At 35.3% G+C, this 27,343-nt stretch overlaps 1 protein-coding gene across 1 annotated transcript; it reads right to left on the bottom strand.

The window, feature by feature from the left end:
* Positions 1–1,850: 1,850 nt before the first annotated feature.
* LOC11405221 (calpain-type cysteine protease DEK1) lies at positions 1,851–24,017 on the bottom strand. Its single transcript, XM_003629889.4, has 31 exons — positions 23,564–24,017; positions 20,565–20,815; positions 18,857–19,039; positions 18,441–18,576; positions 18,002–18,132; positions 17,760–17,874; positions 16,656–17,670; positions 16,356–16,466; positions 14,080–14,138; positions 13,479–13,638; positions 11,295–11,565; positions 11,052–11,202; positions 10,862–10,973; positions 10,583–10,748; positions 10,415–10,485; positions 10,228–10,319; positions 9,956–10,118; positions 9,713–9,784; positions 8,958–9,335; positions 8,752–8,867; positions 8,373–8,670; positions 7,085–7,404; positions 6,317–6,668; positions 5,630–5,950; positions 5,245–5,349; positions 4,994–5,122; positions 3,765–4,145; positions 3,300–3,437; positions 2,914–3,150; positions 2,404–2,818; positions 1,851–2,320 (listed from the first exon to the last, which is right to left on the bottom strand). The coding sequence occupies exons 1-30, from the start codon at positions 23,689–23,691 to the stop codon at positions 2,513–2,515; spliced, it is 6,468 nt and encodes a 2,155-aa protein (XP_003629937.3). The 5' UTR covers positions 23,692–24,017; the 3' UTR covers positions 1,851–2,320; positions 2,404–2,512.
* Between the last annotated feature and the right edge of the window lie 3,326 nt (positions 24,018–27,343).

Genomic DNA, 27,343 nt, shown 5'->3' with positions numbered 1-27,343 from the left:
TATAGAAATATTGTGCAACATCCAGGACTTAGCTGCAGTGACGATGAGTGCTACAAGTATTTCTTGGGAGGAAATGGTGATGCAGCAAAAGGATGGAAGCAAGATCCAGCAAGTGACATATTTTTAGTTGGAATTATACATTTGAATAATTAGTAAAGAATTTCCGGTAGTAACCAATAACACTGCTCACTTAGGTTGGATTCACTCACTACCAAACCCTCTTTAGAAATACATGACACAGCCTTAACTTGGCCAAAAGCACATTTTTGCTTATTGGCCAAGAACACATTTTTGTTACTGTTGTTGTCTTTTGTAATTCAAGGTCTGTAACTATTCGGCAGTGAAACTAATTACTCTTGTTCTTACTTTTATATGGATGAGTGAATTTCTTCTTAAAAAAAAATGATGGAAGTAAAGTTAAACAAGATTTCTGCCATTAGTTTGTCAAAGGATGATGCTTAAACCCAAAGTTTGTCATATTCTTCAAAAAATAATATTAATTTGTCATGCTTTTTGTATATTTATTTTTAGATATAATAAAGCTGAAGTTTAATGTAAATTTCTGGCAGGACAATATGCTTTAAATCTGGAATATGCGGTTTATCAGCAGTTACCAATAGCTTTTTTGAGGGAAATTAGCCATAGCTTTTATTTTTTCAAAGGAAGACACAGAGAGAATGCTACAAAAGAAAGTACAACTCTATAGTATTCTGATTGACATGTTTGCATGCGGCCATAGATAGACTGTTTTATAAAGATTATATGCATTGAAATTCATGATCCTCTAACTTTCATTTGTTATAACTGAATATATATGGTTGAGGTGATGATGAATGTATGGTTTTGTACGGTTCCTTGTTAAATTATGACACCGTCAAAATATCCAAGTGAGACAAAGACAAGACAAGTCAACAAGTCATTTCATATTATCTTATCATCACAATCTCGCACAGTATTTATTCCACCGTATTTTTAACACATGCTTCTGTCTATATATACTAGTAACTAGTAATTCTGAAAAAGATTATAGTAATCTTATCAAAAAAATGTTTATTGAACTATTAAAGTGTAATGATTGTTTTGACGGATTGGGTGGTTTTGTGGGTTGGTCAAAAGGATTTTATTCAGGCATTTTGAGCCAATTTGCTATTACGGTTCCCAACTATTAAAAAAACTAAATAGTACAATGTTTTTTTTTTCTTTTAATGGATGAAATGATAATAGTTTTTACTTTTTAAAAACTCATATGCATGAATAGAGGAGTTGAAGTTCGAATCTCAATCACAAAATATCAAAAATTGTTTCGGAATTTGTGCATTTAATATATTAAAAAATTACTCCATCAGTTTCACAATTATTGATCTATTTATAAAAAAAAAAAAAAAAAAAAAATCCAAAAATGAATGATCTCTTTCAACGCAGTATTACACTTTTTCGATAGTAGCCTCTAATTAATAGTATTTTGCAATGCTTCCAATTCAATATCTAACAAGCGTTGTCATATTTCAACTTATTTAATTATATTTAAAGAGAGATTAAAGTGTAATTGCATGTTTACTACTCCAAAAAAGGATTTTTATTTTAATTTTATAAACAAATGTTTGTTGTAAGTATGCGGAGTCTGAATCGTGGACTTCTTTCTCAGACTCCTTAAGCGTATTCCGGTCCAAAACTCCCTTGATGATTTTCCAACAAATGGTGATTTTCCAGCTGGAAACTCTATTATTTCCTGTTCTTTTACACTTTCAGCTAATTGATGTATAACAAGTAATTATCTAGTGATTTTCTTTAATAGAATGTTCAGCAAACCCTACCCTCCCAAAATATAAAATGAAACTAACAAACACTAATTTTCTTTCAAAGCCAAATTGGATTAGAGAAACATTTGTACAAAATTTTCCCAAATGTAAATAAATGATAGGGAATGATAAATGTTAGTGTTTGTACAATACTATTCTGCAATAATCAAAAACTGCAGCTGAATTTACATCAGTTACACAATGCTTGTTACTATACCTCCCTCACCCTGCTTCACCTCCATTTGAATAAGACGTTAGTAATTTCCTACTTATTTTCAGCTATTTCTTTTCCCACTTTTCTTAAATGGTTACAAGTATACTCCTATAGTACCACTTTTTATGTACACGATAAACACCCCGAGCGCCCTCTTCAATGCTGACAGATGCATAGTTCAAGATGATGAATCACCATGCCATTCATAACGATGCCAGGTCATCCCCACCAGGAATCATATCTCAATGCTGTAAGACTGTCCACTCATGCAAGAAACTTCAACCTTATAGAAATTTATAATCATAGGCTGCAAAAAACATAAAAAATGTTAGATGAGATGTAAACTACTATAATATGAAATATGGGGGGAAGGATCCAAGAGAAAATTACCAAAATGTTCTTAAACATGACTTCAGCAATGCAAGTATATGATCCCCGGAGAACCCAAGCAAAAAATCTATCGAGGGTATAAGATACAACAGGTAGCCACCCTTTAGCACTACAAAGCTTCAAGAGTTATTGATGCCTTAGTGAAAACAGAAAGCACAAACGGTGCTTCTTCCCCAGGGTGTATAGTGGTAGGAACTATAGTGTATCCTTTCGGCTCAGGTTCCAGAACCATTTCACATGATATTTCTCTAGAATTAACATAGTCTGTCCCACCAACTGATTCATGTAGGTATATGTTATAAGCAGCACGTCGGCCACGAGTTTTGAGTATCCTCATTCCAATGTAGAACATCAGCGAATCATGGCTGGATTGATAATTTCGGAAACCGGCCGTTGTTCTTGAAAATCCCACACCCTATACATATATATGATAAATCAAGGTTTTAAAGAAATTCAAGGGGAATGATCTTTTTGATAAATGCATTACTAAACATCAAATACCATTCGTACCTGAGTTAAGGTAATGAATACATGAATTGGATGTGATGCATCTTGCCCAGTTGCAGTCAGTTTGAATTGTGGATTTTGATGCCATGTATCGTAATCCTGACACCCACCAGCACTGTAACCGCGCCATTGGCCATGAACAGTGTGACGCATCTCAGATGGATAGATGCGACAAATATATATTGATCGAAAGTGAATCTGAAAATCTTGCCACGACATCCAGAATATACCGTCTTTTGACTGTCCAACAGGTAAAAATAGAATGGTCACTTGTTGTCAGCAGATGAAATTTCACAACAGAGAGTGAGCAATTACCCCCTCATTCAAAACGAGATACCAAAGAGTTAGAAAGATATGACTAATCCACAATAGGAAATACAAATAACTACCTGTGGAATATGCTTCAGCTTGTGCTTTATCCTATCCGTCCATTCAGGTGATGAGTCAGACCAGGGACCATTCCACTCAACTTCATTTGCCCATGGATTTCGGATCTGAACAAGTTTATGCCCATCCACCTCTCTTACCTGAAATTGTATGACAACAGTGACCATTGAAAATCATCCAAACAGTCATGCTACAGCTCCCTTAAAGGGTTAAGTTGTTATATTAAAGCTCATGAATGGTCAAGTTGTTGGGTTTATAACTAAACACACCTAACCCAAAAGCCTGTTGGGCACCCTATTTAGTTAAAATTTTACTTATATAACTTCATGACCTATGCTCAAACAGGTGCTGTATAGTGATGTCAAGGACCAAGTCTACTAAAATTTTAAGCCATCAAGTGAAAGCTAATAATGGTTTATATCCAACTAGTGTTATAGATATGCGATATTAAACACCGTCTCCATTACCTGCAGTATTGAGTATGCATGGCCTTGCACAATACCACTAGAGGAGATGTGCACATCTGAACCTGAAGGACTTCCTGCTCCTAGGAGAAAACCTTCTTGCTTGAAGCGTAGCAACTGAGACCATAATCTACCACTTGCAAGGTCAAGCTGGGCTTCACCACTCCTCATGTCAATTTCCTCCCCAGCACCTCCAGTAAGATCCACCAAAGCATCCTGAACAAGCCCACCTTCTAGTGCTTCATAAGAGCCATGCAACTTAGCATATGCCTTCTCCAATAGAGAGACCCAAAGCTCATAGCCCTTTTTACTTGTAGCAAATGCTGGTTTACCCGGTAATTCACATGGAATCCAATCATCAACAACAACAGGGATCCACTCACCCTAGATATTATGAACGAGAATACATAATAAATAAGATGTCAGAGTAATATCAATTACAGCAAACATCAGATAAATATGCAACTAGAAAGTACATGAAGCCTAAACGACATGTCATAATCGAATACGTTTTTAATGACGTTCTCATACTTCTGAGAATTTTTTTACACAAGTCCCTAGTCACTTAAAGCAGTACTTCAACTAAATTAAATGAGCTTATTTAAATGTGTGGATGAAGTATAAGAATTAATTCAGCTAACTTATTTTTCAATAGATATAGTCTATCTAAGGTTCCAAATAAGTTTCGACATGAATGATCAACAACAAGCATTTATTTGAAGAAAAAAAAAATTAAAATATAAGGATTTCATTGAATAGCATTAAAATACAGACCTGTTTAAATATTTGATAAAACTATAAGGACCTATTAAGTATAAAGCAAGTAAATCAACATTTTGTATGATGCAAACTTTACAAACCAGAGCTTTATCCTGTAACATTTACATGATTATCATGCATTGCTAACATTAAATAAATTTAGTAGTGATAAGTATAAATCTATGGTTGATATTTACTTTTAAAAGTATAATGCATAATAAACATTAGTGGTCAATTAAAGCATCAGTTTTAGATTGTACGCAATTCTGAAGACTTCAAAACTCAATAAAAAGTTTCAATCCAAAGGTTATATTTGATGAAAGCAATGCAAAGTTAAATATTTTTATCAATGTCTTAAGCTCCAAGAGACGTCATAAAAGATCAGCCATTGGTAATCATATCAGATATGGCATGAGAAAGAAATCAACAATAAGAAAGTGATGTGAATTAGACTCTTTTTATATGCTTCTTACCTGAACACAAAAGCGAACAGTGTAGATTCCCTCCTCGTTATAGCCTTGAGTGATGATCACCTCTGATATACGTGAAACCTCGGTCAGAACAGCAACAGCACTCAAGAACCAACAATCACCTAACCGTCCCTATTCAATCAATATACATGACAGCTATTGAGAGAAATTGCAAAACCATAACCTATCAAAACATACATAAAGAACAAGCATTTGTTGACAAATTATAGCTAGAGACAAGTAAAACAAAAAACCTGACAAACATCAGAAGGATTTGGAGGTCCTGAAAATAAGCACGGACGACAGCCTGGATGGTTTTGTCTAGCAATTTCACCTGGTCTCAACCACTCGGAAACAACCTACATAGAGAAAAACAGCAAGATTGTGAGGTGAAATATACAATAAACTAAATTAAAAATAATAAAAGGGCAACCGGGTGCACTAAAGCTTCCGCATACGCAGGGTCCGGGAAGGGGTCCCACCATTTGGTGTATTGTACGCAGCCTTACCCTGTTTTTTACACAAGAGGCTGTTTCCAGGACTTGAACCCGTGACCTTCCAGTCACATGACAACAACTTTACCAGTTACGCCAAGGTTACCCCTCAAACTAAATTAAAAATAATAATCAAGAGAAATACCTGCAACTTTGCAGGGGGGTCTTCAGGGTCCACAAACAATGAGTGTTCATTAGGAGGAAATTCCTGATCAGTAAATCGCGACTCTCCTCTAGCAAAGAGGGCTTCTTTGATGGCCAATTCTACCGATAGCATCCGTTGATTAACCTCTTGTTGCGTTTCGATTCTAGGCTTTCTATACTTCCTGGAAAAGGAATCCATTTCCAACACCATGCCATCACGTTCTGACCTTCTTTTCCTCCCACTAGAATACTGTCCATCCCAATCCACATCATCTCTGTCGTATAAATCTACATCAGCAGGATCGCTGTCCCAACCATCAACCTAGGTGCAAAACATATGCATAAGATTAGACAATCAAAATAAACATAGAAACCAAAATAACATTTGTTTTTAAAGTTCTGTAATTTAATCTGATGTTTAAACTGCAATCATGTTGATTGTAATTGCAAGCACACTTATATGACAGGTTTAGCTTAGTTCAGATCTCAGTTTAATTTAGTTATGTACAGTTAAGTCAGTGGCAGCTCAGACAAGAGTTTCAGTTACAAACAGAAATTGTTAGCTGTCAAGTCTTTCCTCATTTATAAATCTGCATCTCGTGTCAGAATATGAAGGAGAAAAATAGTAAATTACACATGTACTGCAAACTACAGTCAACATGATTAGGTAAGGGAAAGATGTATATACCCTTGAGGGTGAATCAGCCCACTGCCAGTTATCTTCAGGATAATCAAGTGCACTGAGGTCTGCCGAAGCCACAGAGGTATAGAGAGCAGAAACTTCATCATCCGATAAGCACCTTCCCCAGAGAAAAACATCCATAATATGCATCTTAGACTCAACCCCTTCACTATCTGACCTACCAAATGCATCAATATCCGTCGGCGGTCTAACTCCAACCCAAACTTCAGTCCCATGATCCCAAATACTGCTGCCCACACACAACGGTAATCCATTCTGGTAGCCATCAAATCCACCATCTAAATAACATGTTGCTTCCCCTAAATCAGCATCAATTGTCATTGTTACAATATGCCACCTGCAAGATATTAAATCACACATAAATGTCAGTACACAACTGCCCACCATGCATTGTAACAACAATGTCTAGACAGAACAGAACAGCCCAAAAAATCTTGTGTATTAGATATAGTTACATGACTCATTCAACATTTTTTATCATAGTTGAGATTTGCAACAAATAGGAACTTTTTTTAAAGGTAAATCAAGTTATCTTTTGCAACTCAGCCAAGCTGGAAGAGAGATCGAAATCTTTGACTTGTGAATTATGAGCTATTGGTGAAATCATAAAATTTAATCAAGAAAAAGTAATTGCAAAACGAGTAACAGAAACCCTACAATTACTAAATGATAATCGTTAAAATCATATCAAAACAATGTTAAACTAAGAAAACTTAAGATAATTATTTGAAAAACTAAACATACGGTACAAACCTTCCATCTGCAATACTAGTTGCACTAATACTCCACTCCTTTGCAACAGTTGTTTGTCTATCACCTTTAGTAATCAATCTAAGCCCAACTTGTCCAGCCTCAATACCTTGTTCAGCACCAGCCACAAGAATTTCCCAGCAAACCTTCTTCTGAAACTCAGTACCCAAAAGACAGACAGGACCAGACTCAGGCTGAATCATCAATGCAATGGAGAAGCTGACTTTTTGACTTAGACATAAACTGGAATCAATTGGACCACAATGCCTGCCAATTGCAGTTGGTTCATCATCAAGGAGACATATAGCACCTGTAACTCCCGTCTGCCACGCAATACCAAATATTCATATGTATCACAACCATGTTAATTAAGTAATCTCCAAAATAGTTATCCTATATAATTAAAATAGCATACCACAAGTCAACTATAAAAGAAATAGGGTCATATATGTTTTTGGTCCCTATAAAATGAAAAAATCATGGTTTTGGTCCCTTTCTTTGGTTTTCAACCCACCAAAACCTAAAATCATTGTTTTCGGTCCCTAGTATTCATTTTAGGGCAGATTAACAATTTCAAGGAAATATTGTAGACTTTGGCAACAGATTGTTGCAACCCAGTTTTTTGTGGTAAGTGATGACCCATCAATCAAACAAACACATAATATGTACACTTCCGGCTCAATGAATCAGAAGTTTGTTCAAGGACAACTTCGAAGAAGAAAAAAATGATAAACAGCGTACTTAATTCTACTTTTAAACAGCTTACAAAATTCAGAAATCTTATTCTTTTACACATACTTCAGAGAATATATAGTTGAATAATAAAGCTGCATTTATTCCTCTACTTTTATCAAATGGTATACTTTTCTTAAATCTATTTTAATAAGCTAACATCAATTTTTAGATGTAAATTTTTTCATAGTGATTTATAAAAAATTTATGGTCCCAAAAAATTTATTTAAAGAAATCTTTTGAAGACAGCATTATAATTTACATATCTTGTGCAACGGACAAATATTTTGTCATTAAAAACTGAATAAATATTTACTTTCCACTACAATTCAGCTAAATTTGACAGCCCGAACATAGGAATGGACATCATTGCATTATTAACCACAACAAAGTTGATAGATAAAAGGTATGATCATTCCATTCCATGTCCTTTGCCAATTCTTTTTCTATTCCTACTTAAATCCCACCAACAAATCAAACCAGCTGTTTTAAAAACTGAAAAACAATCCTAATAATCACTATCATAATTCAGAAGTAATAGCAATGACAGAAAATGAACCTTAAGTGCACGACAAGCTAATTGTGAGGCACGTATCCTACGTGCAATGCTTGAAACCCTCTCTCGAGCAAAAGAATCATCTAGAACAGAATCACCTCCAACTGCACGCACTGCCGCTGCCATGGCTGCAGCCTCTCTGCCACTAGCATTAGGAATGGAGGAAAGCAGTGAAGCTTCTATCTCCTTCCATTTGCGTTCTTCTTTTTCAAGTAGGGCCTTCCTTCTTTCCTTCCCTCTACCCTCCTCTTCACGCCTCTGCATGAAGATTTCCTCTTCCATCTCCTTTTCTCTTATGTAACTACAAAATTAATTGCAAAACATGTAGTTAGGAAAAGCTTGGTAAAGGTTACATACTAAAATCAGATATTCAGAATAGTACCTCTCCTGAATGATTTCAAATTGTCTGCGATCTTCTGGCATCCATTTCTTTATTTTCTTAGCACTTAAGTCAGAAAATCCAATGCTATCAAGAAAGAGTCTCAAACGAACTTCATCCTACAAGAGAAAATGGATTATTGGTGTTACATGTGAATTAGAACTAGACATCATTCACTGCATGCAAAGCAGCTACAATTGCCTTTTTACCTGTGCTTGTTCTGCCTTAGATGTCAAACCAAGCAACAAAAGCAAATAACCACCAAACTTATCCCACATGTAGACCCATTCAGTATCAATAGCCTCTTCTAAAGCCAGAATACGTGCATGAGCACACATTACTCTTCTGTGATCTACATCACTGGTTGGCTCATGGCGAAACGTGCTTGCATATCTTAATCTACTAAATAATGAACCTGCAACTAATTCTTCATTTCTTAAACGGTCTCTCAATTTCATGACATCAGCTCTTGGCAGCACAAAATTCCCTGCCCTATCTAGCGAAATGGTGGGGTCTCCAATCAAAAGGGCTGCAGAACTAGCCGACCTCTGTGGTGCGGAATAAGTTCCAGATATTGCATTTCTGGTCTGCAATCAAACAAATAACATGAACATTTAGTAAAACTTCACTAGAAATAGAAAGGTGATAGTCTTTCCAACAACAATATTCAATAAAACAATCTAATTACAAAAAAATTCATAAAAACAAAATGCTGGTATCAGGATCAAAGAGCACAACTCCAAATGTTTACAGGTTACTTGTATTAATTGTCATGATATTGCTGGCCTAGACATGTATTGCTAATTTTTGTTAATGCAAAGGAAATGGACAAGAAACAGAAGCAAGGACAGATGGATTGATCGAACTTAATTTCATTAGAAAAGCAGAGACAGGTGGGTTGATCAAGCACAAAATGAAAAATTGGCTTGGTATATCCTGCAATCTCATTGACAGATGTACAAACCTTTGTTGCTGATCTAGCAATTGCCTGAACAACAGTTTCCTTGCTGAGAAAATGTACAGCATCTTCCATCATCTGTACATTATAGGTTAGAACTTCAATAAGAGTTTTTCTGAAGAAAGTAGTACGCACTTAACAGATTATAATGAGCCATTTGCTTCACAGAGAATCTGATTAGTTTGAGTCCAATCATTTTAATCAGTAGTATGTTGAAAATTCAATGTTGGTCACAGTTATTTCTCTAACCTTTAGAGTTAGGCAGGGACGAGAGACAGCAAACCCAAATGAAACAACAAGTGTTACTGCTGATACAGCTGCACCAGCGAAGGGTGGATAAATCTTTAAACTGGCAACAACACCCCAGCCTTCTGTTGCCAGGGCAATCCCATACAGCATGAGAAAGGCAATACTGTAAAAAGAAATACCAGCAAGGGATAAATGAACTAATACATCATTAACACATAAAATTAAAGATTAAACATAAAAATAACAGTCAAACTTTGAGCATAAGAGTTAACCTGACATTCTTTCCACAATCTGCATGAGCATCATACACATACACCGGCAAAACTCGGGGAGAATATACCACAATAGGATATGAAAGGAGAACCTGTACAACACAGGAAAATAACGATAAATTTTGAAAATGGTCGGAATTCAGAAACATGGTTCATGTAAGGTTAACAAATCAAATAAGTAACTCACTGTCAATGCCCTTCCAGCAAGAAGAAAAAGAAATAAAAAATACCCAACTGAAGCTCCAACAAATGGTTTATCTGAAAAGCAGAAAACAGTCAATACAGCAATTGTCGATCAGCCAATCTCTACTAAAGATACGGATATCAATGCTTAAGTAATAAATTTAGCTAGCACCTTCAAACCATCCAACAAGAAATGCTGCCAAAGCCAACAGAAATGCAAAGAAGCAAACAAACACCATTTGTATCCGGCTCAAATAAAAATTGTTTGAAGCCCAGTGGTGAATTGCACCAATTGCTAATACCATTAGGAGAAGAACCAAAAGAAATGCTACCCCTATCTGTAGTAATGGGAAATAAGATGTTCAGCAAAAAAGGTTGAAGAGACGTGAAGGAAAGACAAGTACAGAGGTAAAGTTATTAAAGTCAACACAATGAAGAGAATTGCACTTACCGTCCAAGGCTTGATGACAACTATTAAAGCTGAAATACCACCAAACAGAAGCAAAAGACCAATCATAACAAAAATATATACAACTCGAGAAAGTTTCCAACCATCGTCCTTCCTGCAAATAGATATTTTGAAAAACATCATATACTTGTAGAAATGCAAAGCAACAGAGAGATAGTCAAGTTTTACCAACCACTTAAGCAATCCGCAGCAAAGGGAGAGCATTGCTGGAATGAAGACTAAAGGAAGCAAAGCAGCTAAGAAATCACCCTTTGTTGGAACTTGGTCATCCCTAGATTTGATAACTTCTAAGTAAGACACTCCACAAAATGTTACAAGGATAGCTGCATCCAGAAAGAGTTCATAGAAATATAAATATCAGAAGCTGGAACAAAAAATACATGTATAGTTGTACACACAATGAGAAAGAGAATACCTGCAAATATTCCAATAAGGATAGCAGAAGACAGGGGGAACCTATATGTTGCAAACCATGAAATTATTGGAAGTACGCTAGTAACAACTAAACCAATGGCAGATGCCATAGCCCAGCCAATAAAAACAGATGATGTGTAAGGGGAAACCAAGCTTTTCTGATCAGTCCATCCCTTGTATGCTAAATCATCTAGAGGCCTTGCAGAAACTATTGCTCCCAAAGCCAGTACAGATCCAACAAATACCAACATACAAATAATGAGAACTATACCCTGTATAAAGAAGCAAGACAAAATTATGCATTGACAAGGAATTGCAGTTCAAAAAGACGAGTAACAAGTATATGACACACTTCCTCTCAATTTGTGATTTCCTGAATTACATAGGAAGGTAGCAGCAATGCAAGTGTTGAATGAATGCCATGACAAAATTTTATAATAAAATTATAAATTATAAAAGCCTCTCGAACATCAAACCATTACTTAAGTACCACACCTAAGGACCCAAAACTAGAATAGGTTACATCTAATATGGTCATCTACTAATAGCGATGGGGAAGGAACACCCAGCGCAAATTCTTAAGGATTGTTTTCAGGGGCATTGGGCAGGCCCTCAGCGCTATAAAGCTTGTTTGTTTTCCAAGTTCGTAATGTCTTTCAAATTGACACACAGAATAATTCCACAATGAAAGAAACTATCTGAATTACCTAACCTTTATTCCTGTAAGTTAAGCATCTCAAAGACCACAAACACGCACATGTAAGGCTAAATAACAGATTGAGGAAATACTGTTTTTTTAGGGGAGAATATGACATGCTAATTTGTGCATCGCATGCAGTTTAACCTATCATTCCTTGAGAAGAAAATACTTCTAGTTATAATATTTTCAGGGTATTTTTACTATTGTGGAGTTTTTGCTTGTTATGTATACATTCTATTTCTTTTCTTAAGTCACACCTTGCATTGAACATTTCAAGGACATAGTACCAATTCCCTACAATGATATTGGTCAAAAAGATTGATGCAAGTAATCTTGCATTTATATTTTACAAAAATGAGAAATAATATTCCAAGAATGTTTCACGCAAAAGAGAAAAGAGTCCTTCAAGGAAAAGACTATCAACATAAAAGATAGAGCAATGCTAGCGTCAGTTGCTATTAGACTCTCGGTTAAACACTCTTCCGCTGATTGGACCACGTCATACATTTTTTAAACACAATTACTTGTTTACCTGGTCCCAAGGTTTAGTTCTTTTTTTTTTTTTTTTAATTATGTGCAAAATATCAAAGGTTGCCAAAAGCATAGCTTCTGCGACGGTGTGACCTGAGAAAGAAGGATCTGGGCACAACAACAAGACACCCTAAAATCAAACTTCAAGTTTCAACTCAACACCTAAATCAGCTAAAGATCAACCAAAAAACAAATCTTTCCCCAAATTTCACTATGGGCCAAGCCAAATTCGTTCAATAAACTATTAATCTCTAATAAATTATTTTTCTCATGCATATACCTATGGATTCAATAAATTCAAAGCCAAATAAAAACCTGTCAATGCTTGAAATGACGAAGAAGAAATTGAGATGGGAATTTCAAAGTAAATTCATATAATTATTTTCCTATTATTACCAAGAGGTTGAAATGGGAGCACTTGAAATGGCAAATTAAATGGGTCAGTCACAAAAGAGATTTTTATTTGAAAGCAAGAAATTGTTGAAGATCAGCTTGGCCCTTCCTTCTACAGCAACAATGGGGATTGAAGACTTTGAACCAGCGTTCTTTTCACATGCAGTTTTGAGAACAATTTTGTAAATAAAAATTAATAAAAAATAAAAAGCTAATAAATCCACTAGACTTGTTTAACCAGTTTAAGAGCTTAAAAGGCAAGTGACGTGGCCCACTAATAGAGATAGTGTCTAACCGAGAGTGCAATAGTGACTGTGGATAGCATTGCTCTAAAAGATATAACAGATAAGAGAAAAAATTGATGATTAAAACAGTAAACAAGTCAAGAAAGAAGGAAATACATGGCCACCAAAGGAACTAATTATAGTAGAAAAATATGCATGTTGCAAGAAAAATACATATGTTCAAATGTTGTGTCTAACGAAGGAAAAGAAACGGATCTATTGAAAACATAAAGCACTGGACAGCATTATAGTAGGTGGGAAAGGCGGTTGCACTGACCTTCGTACGAGGAATGCGATCATTTCCAGCATTCTCGGTACAATTTATACGGGGAACCCAAAATTGGTAACCATTACAAATCCATATAGGAATAGCAAAAGAAAGGCATGCCACCATTAGTGGCACAGTCAATGACAATCCAAGGAGAACTGATGATTTGCTGCACAATTTTTACAGAATAATTAATAAAACAAAACACAGGCATAATCATTATTATGTGTTAGCTGGACAAACCAGGAACTAAAGTACACCGGATTATAATCATTTCGGCATTCAAAACAAAAACTGATTCAATTTCACAAGCAAAAAGCTAAACAGATATGTATTACTAAATTATTAATATTAACACACAAAACCTTGAAGTCTAAAATAGAATTCGGACTAAAAAGGTTTGGATAACATGAACAATTCAGACTATAGTAGTGAAAGAATTTGAAAGTATTCATGTAATGACAATAAGCAACTTTACGTATATAAATTGGATGCACATTAATGTGTTCAATTAAAATCATGACAAAAAGATGTTCTGCATAAAAAATTTGAGTAAAAGTGAGGTCAAAACTAAAACGTATGAATGACTTTCAGGTATAGTAGGGCAGACCTTAAAAATGAGAGCAACAGTCCAACACAGGTGCTGAGCAGCCAAGCAATGATACCATACTGAAGACAACAAATTATGAAGAGATGGTCAAAAATAATATACTACTAGCAATTAATGTAAACTTCAAACAAATACTTAATCAAGCATCATCATGAAATGTATGTATGCATTGAAAAGAACAACCAAGATAAAGAAAGTAATCAAGAAACATGAAAAGAAACACGAGAATTAAATGAAACGACTCAATTGAGTTTCTTGAACGATAATTGCAGTAAACAACACTCCTGTGACTGTGACAATTAGCACCTAAAACAAACCATCCAACAGGGTTGCCAAAAGCATGATTTTAGTTAGAACATGGAAGTATTGGGAAAAACCTAAGTCTCACATTAGCTAGAAATATGGTCTAGAGCTTACAACGCTTAGGTATTTGGAAAAACTGCAGCCTCAAATCACAATTAAAGCAATCTTGTGTGAATCACATGATGAAAGTGAGTGTGGGTTCGTTCCCAAACATCATAAGCATGGATACATTCAAGGACTTTGGAGAAGATCAAAGACAAAAGAGTTGATTGGATCAAAGATAGGAACATTTAATCATCAGTTCGATGTGTTGGCACCAGATGAGGAAGTTAACTTCATCAAGTTTCACAAACATAAACTGTGAAAAGATAACTGAAGAACTTTACGGAACTGTGTTCAACAGTGATGCACTAATCAGAGTAGTGTCACCTAAATTTGACGTAGGGTGATGACAGTCAGTCATTCGTATTGATGTTTTTATTGAGTCTGTAGCAATTTTAGACAGCCTGGGGGTGTAAAAAGCAGAAATTCTGGAAGTGCTGGAAATTGGCAACTGTGGCGCGATTTTGTGACCAGAATGAAGGTTTGGTTCTGCCACTGAAATCGTGGTACGATTTCTGATTTCTGGTGGCGTGGTGCGATTTTGCAGAATCGTGGCGCGATTTTATTAGGCGTGGCGCGATTTTGGACGCAGAAAAACTTGCCTATTTAAGCTGAAGCCAATTCCAGAAACAAGGGTTACAATTTTGGAGAGCTAAAGTGCGATTTTGACACCCATAAGACTGTAGAAGAGGCAATTTCATCATCTCTAATCCAGTTTATGTATGTTTTAATTCTTCCATTGATTATGCTATTTGTAAACTCAATTATGAGTAGCTAAATCTCTTAGAGATTAGGTCTGAGATGATTCCTTGTAACCCTAATGATTCCTTGTAACCCTAATTGATCCATGTTGTTGTGAAACTCTATTTATTATTAATGACAATCTAGTTTTTATTCAATTCAATTGTTCTTAATGCTTTTTATATCCTGATCAAATATAAGCATGATTTAGTGAGAACGAATGACTACTGACCCTAGCTTTCGACTTGGACCTAATTGAATTGTTCTAATAAACATGGTTAGTCTAGGAATGGATAATCGTTTGTTAGTGATATTAGGTTAACGTGCTTTAAACCTTCGAGAATTATTAGACCACCTAAGGAATTAGGGGTTGTAGTTTGAGAAGAGGGTCCTAACTCAAGGGATTGATTAGGGCTATTTTGTTAACTATCGTGGAACTAGAAAATCATTAATACGAATAGGTGCAGTATACCAATTAGGGGAACATCGATGATTCGAAAGACCTGATCTCATCTCTCTCCTTGTCTTTTCCAAAACTATCTTATTTTTGTTATTTACTTTTTATGCACACCAACCTACTGCCTTGGGCACTAAAAGAAATTTACACATCCTAGATATTAAATTTATTGCTAAATTGAGATTAACACAGTCCCTGTGGATACGAACTTATAAACTTTATTACTTTGATAGTCTTAGTACACTTGCTAAAAGTCTATCATAGGGCGAGTAGGTAGATTTGAAGACAATATGCCATTTGCGGATACCATTTTAGGCTTCAGAGAAAAACAGAAAGTGTGTTATGTACATATTGAATTCATACAATGAAAATCAAGTTCAATGAAATAGGCAACTCAGTATATATACACTGATCTAGATCTAACTACCTGTGACAGCTAAGCCGGAGAAATGATACAGTAAATTGAACAGACAGATGTAAACTAATCGGGAATGTATTCAATCACAGAACAAAACCAAGAATGTCATAAAGCAATAGATTCTTATATTCTAAGTTAGAACCAATAATCAAGTAGAAAAACTGACAAAGCAGACATAAGTTAATTAAACAAGATAATAAAATTAATGATTAAATTCACACATTATATTCAATCCAATAATAGGCAACTCTATACCTTCCTTGGTTTTGATGTCATGGTGATTTCTTCCACCGCAAGTGATCGAAGGAAAGCCATGATAGAGCATATCACAGGAGACAGCAATAGCACCGCTAAGCCAAACTCAAACTGCAAGCAATGAAGATTCATAAAACATCAAGATGAGCACATGTAATATTCACAATAAAGTTAAAACAACTACCATCCCAACATCAAACAAACAAAATAGAGACATTAGGCTTCCAAAAATAAGGTGCTTGTACATAATTCACTCGCACAAAACAAACCAGAAATAATCTAGGGAGAGACAGTATTCACCTGCTGGTGTGTTGCATTAACGATTTTGATTGTTTTTGGACGAAATATACCAACTGTGATGGTTTCAAGAATGAAAATAAAGCTAAACAGAACCCATGCTCGTTCTGGAGTACCCGTAATGTGGTGCAATATAAGCCTGCACAACTGAAGCCATTTCTCAAGCCCATGTAGCCTCAGTTCTTCAGATAATGAAATCTGATTAGGCATAGCATTGTCAACACTAGTATTATCAGAATTTTCAGGATGATCTCTATCTGCATCCAGGCTACCTCTTTGTAATAATGCCAGGATAGTTGGATCTAACTCTAAACTTTTCTCTTTTAACATCATAGCAAAATTTGGATCCAAGCCTTTATCTTGTAATAAACTACTCAGCTCACGATCACCTTGTCTGGTCCTTCTTTTCAGCATTGTAGCAATCCTAGGGTCATTCAACCTTTCTTGAAATGCAAGAGCCAAATTCAAATCCAATGGTTGTTGATTTGCAGAGTTAGATGCACTAGAGTCATTCCCTTGACTATCAAGGCCACTACTAGAACAAACAACCAACGAATTATTGTGATCCAAATTTCTTTCATCAGATGATATTCCAACTTCAGGTTCATGAGCAGCTGAGCGACAGGAGCTGCTGTGTAAGTGTAACGCTATACTTGACCGTCCACTATCAATGCTTTTGTCACTATTGATTCCGTCCGGCAAACTAGCAGTTTGAGACATGACATTATTCCAATTGCTCCCATCACCTGCAGCCAGACCCCTGCTAGCTTCAATGACATTTCCAAGATTACCAGCTTCAACACTACTGCTCCGTTTCATACTTGAGCCACAACCTTCAGAAAAGCTAGATGAACTGTTATGCTCCTTTCTACGAAAACCTTCTCTCAGGCGAACTACAGTGCTTTGTAAGGCATCTCTCCTTGCAGCTAATGGATTTGTAACCGATAAATGGCGAGAAACAGCAGCTCCTAAAAGTACACAAGCCATAACAGCATAACTGATACAGTGCCCCAAATACCTGGAAGAGAAAAGCATGGTCAAGTCAACAAACCATTAATACATGCAATGCAGGTAAAAAGGCCACAAGTTTTGGATTAAGGAACTGACCAGTATTGCACTCCAAAACAAATAAGAAACACCCGAGATGTTCCAGCAATGAACAATACGGCAACACGACTATTAAGAAGTTGAAAACCATACAGGCAAGCTCCCATATTCCAGTCTACATGACAAGAAGTTCACAGAAACAGCAAACAAAAAACCAGAGATAAAAAGTGCATAAGAATTTTCCCTTTTGAGATAGTACAAAAATTAATATAACCAATATCAAGAAGGGCTAATTAAATCACCAAGAATAATAACAGCAACAGATGTGATTGCTCCCAGCCAATTTTCCTCCTTTGCCGTTAGACCATACAAGATGGAGTATACTAACAGAACAGATAACGAGCCAAGATAGAGAAGAACAAGATGGGAAGCCCTGTCAAGAAAAAGAAAAGCAAATAACTTAAAAAGTAAGCTTAATGAAGTACACACTTTATCCACTTAAATGTTTGAGAAGCAATATTAGATATTCAACATTCAACCATTGTCAGAAGAATGGGAACAAGTTATTCAAAACAAGGTAATAGAGATCCATCAATAAACTGATTGGAAGGAGGGGATAAAATTAAGAGCAAAAGAAATACATTCCTGACTAATAGCTAATACTGAAGACTATTTTAAAACCTTAAAAGTTATTTGTCTCCATTACGATAGTCCAAACTGAGAGCAAGAACTAGAACAAACCTTCTAGATTGTCGAGGATATAATTCATTTGGGTTTGGTGGTTCAGGCAAACAAGCCACAGGACCCACCTCAATACCATCAGAATAAGCAGATTTGTAAGCGCTTCGCACATATTCATCCACATCTAAGCCATTCCCTGCATGAGCGATGGTAATAAGAAATTTTCAAGTGACAAAAAAAACAGAACCAAACTGAAAGCAGCATGTACAACAGGAAACCATCTATTTCAGTCTCTATACATTACAGTTATAATTATTTCAGTTCCAACATGAGTGTTTTCAATTTAGTGCCTATACATGTACAATCATGCTTTGTATTATCGAAAAATGAGTAACATCTATAGCTACCTATATTTTAACCTTCAATAATAATTTGGATAACAATTTGTAAATGAAAAAAGTGATTCAAAAACATACCATTGAATACCATTCTGCAAATAAATAGCATGTTGATTGCTAAAGCAATTGCTGACACTCCAAAAAAGAAACCAGAAGGAGAATATCGGTCGGATGCCCGTGATCCAGTTGTGACATATACTGCACAAAGCTCATAGGCACAGAGTAGAGCAACAGCTAGAAGAAGCAGGATTGCAACAGCTCCTGCCAAAGAAAAATGAAGACATTTTATAAAAATTATTAGAAGAGTTGATGCAAAAATAAAACTAATAAAAATTGCTCCTTCGGCATATCACGCACCTCGGATAAGTAAACACAAAACCAACGCAATTAAAGAGCAACAGAGAACAATACATGTGTGTGTGTGTGTGATCGCCGCAATGAGGACAGAGAACAATACATGTGTGTGTGTGTGTGTGTGTGTTCATGCTGCTCTCTTCTAATCAAGTTTTCTCAAGGGAACATTCGTTAATCAGATCTACATTGCTTGATGCCCAAAACAGCATTCTAAACCCGCTAATAGTACATGCACTGGCATGGCTGAAGAGGTAGGATCATGATGACTCATTCTGATCCAACAACCCCTCTTACTCTAAACCTACCAAACGAGTATGACCTTCCCACTTCTCAAAGAAAATAAATTTATCCGGTTGTGATACTTTCTTCCTATTTATGCTTAGTTAAGTTCTTATTTGTCTTCAACTATGAAAATGTATCTTTATTGTCCTCACATCTGTTCTTAAGACTACAAATGAGGCATTTCCTAAAGATAATAGAGACATGCAGTGCTTGAAGACATGTCTGCTCAACAATTATTGGAGTAAAGACCAAGCCTCGGTCCCCCTAGAGACCCTAGAGATATGGCCTAAATAGAGGTTATAAAGCTACGAAAATCCTCACCTTGGTAGACAATAGACATTTTGTGAAGTTGAGTTAAGGTCCAAAATCTAAGATAGTATCAGAGCTTATCCTAGAGCTGAAGTTGGGCTATCAGTATTGTCCAGGCACCAGATACAATAGCCCTAAGCAGCTAAGTGTGCGGAACTGCATCGGAGAAAAGCCCCATTCTCACGTCACCAAGAGATATGGCCTAAATAGCTTATAAAGCATTGACACACTTCATAGTAAAGTTCCTACCTAGAGATGTGGCTAGTCCCATATTATTCAAAGAATCTCCATTCTCTTTTAACTTTTTTTCACTCAAATCATATCGTTAACATTGTACCGAAGTGATACCATCCTCTGTAAAATGATCACGGCACTCTTCGTAGTAAAGTTCTCAACTATGGAATTACTTGATTTTGTATCCTATGTTATTGTAGAATCAATTGTTATCCCAATTTTTTGGCAACTCCACAACCACTCACCGGAGCATCCGGCAACTTTTATGACCAAAATTTCTCTAAAACCACATTGTATTGACTCCTTATTTCTAACATGGATCATGCCAAATTTGTCACCATAAAATCATATGCAGCTGCAGTTTTCCCCTTTCCTTTTGAAAAACATGCATCACCATCATGTCCAAAGGCTGTCTATTGCTAAAATGGTGGAAAATCGTCCAAGAAAACAACCATCAATAGTAATGGCAGAAAAAAATCTCTATTTAAGCTTCGGTATTTAGAAATGTTGGTTTCAAATCAAATAGAGTATATGGCGTATATAAGCTTAAACTTGTGAACAAGACACAGAGCTATGTTAAAAAACAAATTGTCTAGCAAATACATACTTGAGCTTTGCCACTGGGTTCTCCACCACAGCATAATTGAATAAAATGCCAATAAGAGAGCAGTTCCAGCCATTATTACAGCCAAACCAATCAGGTGTCGATCCAATATTACAACCAACCAGGATCCCCAAATGATAAGCACAATAATTGGAGAAACAACAACAGACCACGCTGAAAGGTTCAGGAAACCACAGAGCAAATGAAGTTGAGGCCCTTGCAAGATATTTGGCCATTTCCGAGCAAAGATCCAGCTGTAAATAGACGCAAATAAAAACATATATATGTCAGAAAGGCCAAATCAACATAAAAAATACAGAGAACTTCAATTGCATTATTAAAGTAACACACAACAACTGGGATTCCTTCCCAAATCAATACATTTTATAAGACAGAGTCATTGGTTTATCAAAAGTTAGACCCATTTGTTTACGTCTTATGGAAGGCAATAAAGTAGAGTACCAGGCTAACAGTTATGTTCAAAATTCAATAATTCAGATGTTATCACAAGGTTCAAAAAAAATTTTGAAAATAATCATATTCAGTCATATAAAAACGGAGCTTCATTATCCAATTTTTGGAACAGCTATAGAGATTCCTGTCAAACAAAGAAGGTCGAATCATGGATATCTAACAGGCCCGAGTTATGAATGGGAAATTTTGACATCTGTATTATTTTTAGGTTAACAGCTTGATTTCCTATTGAAAATTAATCAATAATTATCAATAAAAACTTGGAATTGCAAAATAACCGAACAAACTACATCAAAATGGAAATTTATTAAAAAAAAACTAAACATTAATTATTTTATTAATCAGCTTTCTTTTAGAAGGTTCTTTTTTGTTATCTTTCTCATTAATAAAAAATTTACCACATGGCTACTTGACCAGCAATGCCACATAGGACTGAATAAGCATCAAGTCAAAGGTTCAATTTGAAAGTTGTAAGAATGATATGAACAGCATGATGGCCAAGCAAAGGAGGGAGACGAGATAGGATCAGGAATTAATGCAATAGAGAAAAAAGGGTAACACCAAATATCAAAAAGGTAGTAGAATTTTGATTTAGGTGATTTAAGCATGTGTAAAGAATACATATAGAAACCCCAACAGGCAGAGTATATCGTTATGAAGGATGGTCAAATAGTTACATGTAGAGAAGACCGAAGAAAACTAAGGGTCCAACCCTTTAAAAAGAGTTTATAGCTGCATAGTTTGTCACTAGACCTGATTTACAATGTGACATGAATCACTTGATGGTGTAGTTAGATCCATCTGATCTGACCACACCAAGTGAGAACAGGCTGTGGTTGCTTTTTTTTCCGATTAAAACAATTATGTACTAGACAACAATACATAGTTATTTAGTAATTTTACCGGATAGTCTTTTCTTCATAGCTTCATAGGTTTTATAAAGGGTGTTTATGGACCAAACATGCTATGGGGTTGCAATATTTTGTCGAAGGAACAACTATTGAGAGTTTGAGTTATTAAGAGAAGGCTTGTGAACTGTCTTACACCTAACACACCCCTCACTTAAGAGCCTTGGACTTTATGGATGTATAATGCTTAGGCTCACCTTACCTTGTGCTTCAATTTAACTTCTTATATTTAGAAGTGGGAAACAGGGATCAACCACGTAACCACCTGGTCGTAAATGCTCTAATATCATATAACCCTATCCAATAAGCCTCCCAAAACCGAAACTACAATAATTGTTGCTGAAATTTAGAGCAAGCAATGGAATGAAAGATGAGTATCATTGAGAATTTAATTGTCAATAACTCAAATGAGTCTCAACCAGCCAAATACATAGATGTTACATTTTTTACAATAATTTCTTGTTCACCATAGAAACAAATTGTGAATGTTATTCCATTTCGGAGGTAATAATTAACACAAATCGCATCTTCGGACTATAAAGAAGTGTATAACCTCAAATTTATGACATTTGTTAATTATATTCCTTAATTTCGGTTATTATTTCTGTGGACCATTGGTATTTTAGATACCAACAGCCATAAATAATAAAATTACAAAATTAAAACAAGTACTTCTTTTTAGACTTTCCATAATGCTAATCAGTTAGTACAAAAAATTGATAGGCTGTAGCTGCAAAAGGGTGTCTTATAATGTTCATAATTATATCCAGTGTTATCAATCATGAACAGGCGTAGCAGCGACCCAAAAAATATAGCAGGATAGCCTCTATGCTTGGAAGTTTTATATAATTTGTACTATAGGCATAAAACTAATAACTTGCGGTGACTGACCAATGAGGAGGTTGAAAAATAAAAGCAGGTGTGAAACAGGGGGAGGGAAGAGAAGTTTAGCTCTGGTGTTTTTTAATTGCAAAATTCCTAAAATACACCAACCAAAAAGCCCCAACGTTTTCTCACATTCTGAGGTGTGAGCGTGAGGCGCTATCTCACCATGACAACCGGCTTTAGCAGTTGCTACACTAAACTTCTCCACAACTGTGTATCCTGTAGCAGCCAAGAGCCACTATAGCACCGCACGGCGCACGCTATTGACTAAACCGAGTATATCACATCAAATACTTAAAGGTTCAGCTGCTCTAGCCTGTGGCATGGCATCTATCCCATTAGTGATACCCCTATTTTCAAAACTATCAATAACCATTGGGCATATCTTCATGTGCAACCCCAGGATTACAAATCATCAAGCTCTTAACACAATAGCAATTTCCCATGACACACAAAGTTCGAAAAGCGCGCCAAATCTAAACAACTATAGTTCACCTAACATCGAACTAAAAAATCAAAAATAACCCTTTCAATTTATCCTTCTTTCCTAAACAGTCAAAAAGCTCTACGCGCGTATTTCTCTAATTATATGGCATTGAAACAACGCATCAACCAATGCAAGTAAAATTAAACCCAATTCAAAACAAGTATGAGTTAAATTAAGAAGCATATGACAAAATTAAATAGCATTTGCAGCAAATTATGAGAATTGAAGATTAAACAAGAAATGAATACCTATAAATTCGCCAGGGTCTCCAATTAACAGCCCAAAGAATGGAGAAAGAAGAGAAACCCAAAACGGAGAAGAGGGACCCACAAATCGCAGAAGAAAGAAGAATCTCACGGTCACCCCCTTCTTCCATTTCTTCTACACCCCCCTCAAGTAGTAGAACTACGCATGCAGTTACGATTATGCATGTGAAGAAGAAATGGGGTTGACTAGATTGTTGAAGAGTGAAATGGGTTTGAAGTTTGAAGCTTGAAGCTAGGGTTTGAGAGTGAAGTTAGGGTTAAACATGGAAATGAAAAGAGAGAAGATAATTTTGAGATGAGAGTGAGAAAAGAAATTAGTAAGTAAAGAAGATTAAACCCTACAGTACTACTGTTGTTTGTTTGTTTCTTCTGTGTGTCCTCTTCCACACTAAGCTCATCTCTCTCTCTCTCTCTCTCTCTCTCTCACCAACTATATCAAATTCAATTCAACTATACACATACATTAATTCTATTACAAATTAAAATTAAAATTAAAATTCTATCCTTTTCTCTCTCTCTCTATCTCTTTTGTTTCTGTGTGTGTCTGAATAAGTGAGGGACACAAAAATATATTGTTTAATGATATTTATACAGACAATGTGCTACAAAAATGGGCAAATTGTTTTTTTATTATTTTATTTTGGGTATAGTAGAGGGCCGGGCGGGGCCAAAGCCCAAAAACAGAGTTGAATTGGTGAACAGTCAGCCCATTAAGTGTGATAAAATCACGAATTTTGCTCTCCCCCAGCACAAAACACTCACGCCCTGCAGTCATGTCTAAATTATCCTTGCGTTAGTTAAGTCATGCAGCGTGATTTAACTAACGCGTGTTGTATTTTATGCGTGAGTTAACTCACGCTGAGTTATTATTGTACTCCAATGCATTTCCTGCAAAAAAAAATAAAAAAATGCAACCCAAGTATAAAGAAGTTGGTCACTTTGGTGGCAACCAAAACCATTTTCTCTACCCTTATTATATCAACACGTGCAATACAAGATAGTGTGGGTTTTAACAGGTGGTGTTGATTATGAGATTTGTGAATGATATCAACTAAAACACGCATGAAACTCCAAAAATCAGAAGGCACATGTAAAAGGCAAAAACTTTCTACAAGTGACAACATGCATTAATATACTTTTGACTTTTAATGTCTTATAACAATCTCCTACAATGCTAACGTAAAACATTACCAAAGGATCCTTAAAAAAAACATTACCCAAGGATGAGTCTTCAGACTTAACATAATTATAATCCAACAAAACTTGCACAATTATAATCCAATAAACAGAGCTCACCAAGGTTATAGTATAAGTGGTACCAAAAGACATGCGTTAGGTGGTACAAAAGACTAACGTGAGTTAACTCACGGGGTTTATAACCTGCGTGAGTTAACTCATGTTGCGTGACTTAAGTCGCGCTGCGTGACTTAACTAACGCATGGGTAATTTAGGCATGGCTGCAGGGCGCAAGTGTTTTGTGCTGGGGAGAGAGCATTATCCAAAATCACTCCCATCTAGGGGTGTACATGGGTTGGGTCAACATGTAAAACCCGGTCAAATTCAACCAAAAAAGTCCAAAAAAGGTGGGTTGGGTCAACATGTAAAACTCGGTCGAATTCACCCAAAAAAATCCAAAAAGGTGGGTTGGGTTGGGTAATTTGGTGAGTATGGTTTTAAAAATGAAAAACCCATAAAAAATCATGGGTTTCAGGTAAAACGAGACTCAAATCCAATAAACTCACTTACCCAATAATACCAACATTTTTATTTTCATTGGGAAGAAGGAGAATACATAAGATTTTGGTCATAAATCAAGTCTAATTTTTAAAATCGACAAAAGACATTCTTTATATTGAAAATCAAAACATTTACCCAATAATACCAACATTTTTATTTTCATTAGGAAGAAGGAGAAATACATAAGATTTTGGTTGGTCGTGAATCAAGTCTAATTTTTAAAATTGACAAAAGGCATTCTTTTATATTGAAAATCAAAACATTTTAGAGTTACAAATTCATATGTTGCACTTTTTGGTTGTTTTAATACTAATGGAATTTTATGTCATGCAACTTTAGGTTGTTGCAAGTATTTTATGATGAAATTTATTATTTGATATTTATCATTTATTATATTTTTACGCTAAAATATAGTGAAAATATGTTCTATAATTTTTTTAGAAAATAAAAAAAGTTGAGTAATTTTTATGAAAAAAATATGAAGACTCGTAATGTATTCATTTAATATTAACAAAAAAACATAAAAATAATTTGGATAACCCACTACCTAACTCAACCCAAACCATAAATTAGTGGGTTTGCCCAAACCAGCCCAATATGTACCGGATAGTTATTTTATCCGCCCAAACCGGAGTACCCTATATAATTTGGGTTTTGGATTTGATCAAATTTAACCCAAACCGACCCATCTACACCCCTACTCATCTATCATCATATGGTTATTCGGGAACTGAACTGTTTGTTAAATTTAAATTAACTGAACTAAATCGACATGTTTGCGTTTCGAACTGAACTGTTACAAATCGAACTGCACTGTTGCAAATCGAACTGAACTATTTTAAACTAAATCGAACTGTTATTATTGGTACCATTGAAAAAATATAAGAAAAAAAACAAATGAAATCGAATTTTAGTTACCGAACTGTATCGAATCGAACCAAACTGTTTTGAAATGAACCGAATTGTTTTAGTTCAGTTTTAGAATTGTTAGTAATAGTTCAGTTTATTTGGTTTGGTTCCGTTAAGCGGTTTAGTTTGATTTTTTGATTTTTTTGCCCACCCCTAGCTACACACTACTTATCTAATTATTGTTTACTTCCTTTTATTCATCATCCTCCAGGCCATATTAACCTTTTGCAGTTTCTAATCCAACTCATATTTATGATAAGAATTTTAGCTAGAGAGACATGATAAGATAAGTTTAAGAAATAACTTATCATATTATGTGGTCTCACTGAACACTTGATTGAGACGGAATATGATACGATTATCATGTTTTTGCCTCTTATCTTCGTCACTAAACGCGCCTGTAAAGCAGATAAAACAGTAGAAAAAGTTGAAACATTCATCATTTACATAATGGAAATTCAATAAATTTTGCCTACAACCGATTACTAATGTTGTATGTTATACTACAAGTCAATTTTACAGTGTATAAGTGAGACATGTCTTATGTTATTTATACATGAGTAGGTTTCTATCATTAGATCAATAAGTTGCCTCGTTGGATCAAAGGAGGTATAATATGGCTTATTAAAAAAATTATGTGAGTCCCACCATTTTACATATCATCCATTTTTTTAAGTATTAGTACCACAATATTTATCCAATGAAAAGTGAGTGAGGAAAAAAGTGTTAAAAACAGTGTTTTTAGCAAATTCATTACCTATAATAGATGCATATCAAATTCAAAATGAAATGCATACAAATGAATAAAAAATGACTTAAAATAATAGTATCACATCAAATTAAGTTAACATCTAGTCCTTCATCACTTCAAATAAAAAAAAAATCTTGTCCATCATCTCTTCTACTAAAAATCGAAATAATTGCATGATTTGCATCTTCATCAATAGCAAAGCCCCGTACGTTGCTGCTAACATAAACAAAAGAGAAAAAAATAAACACAGATATGTAAAGATGAATTTTTTTTTAAGAAATCAAAATGAAATATATTAACAACGGCCGTGTAACACTCTTAGGTACAAGGTGTATCAAAGAAGCCACCCCGATATAAACAATCAT

Source organism: Medicago truncatula, chromosome 8 (assembly GCF_003473485.1).
Source record: "Medicago truncatula cultivar Jemalong A17 chromosome 8, MtrunA17r5.0-ANR, whole genome shotgun sequence".
Classification (NCBI taxonomy): Eukaryota; Viridiplantae; Streptophyta; class Magnoliopsida; order Fabales; family Fabaceae; genus Medicago; species Medicago truncatula.
Note: the sequence above shows the minus strand (reverse complement) of the source record. Positions and strands in the feature narration are given on the sequence as shown.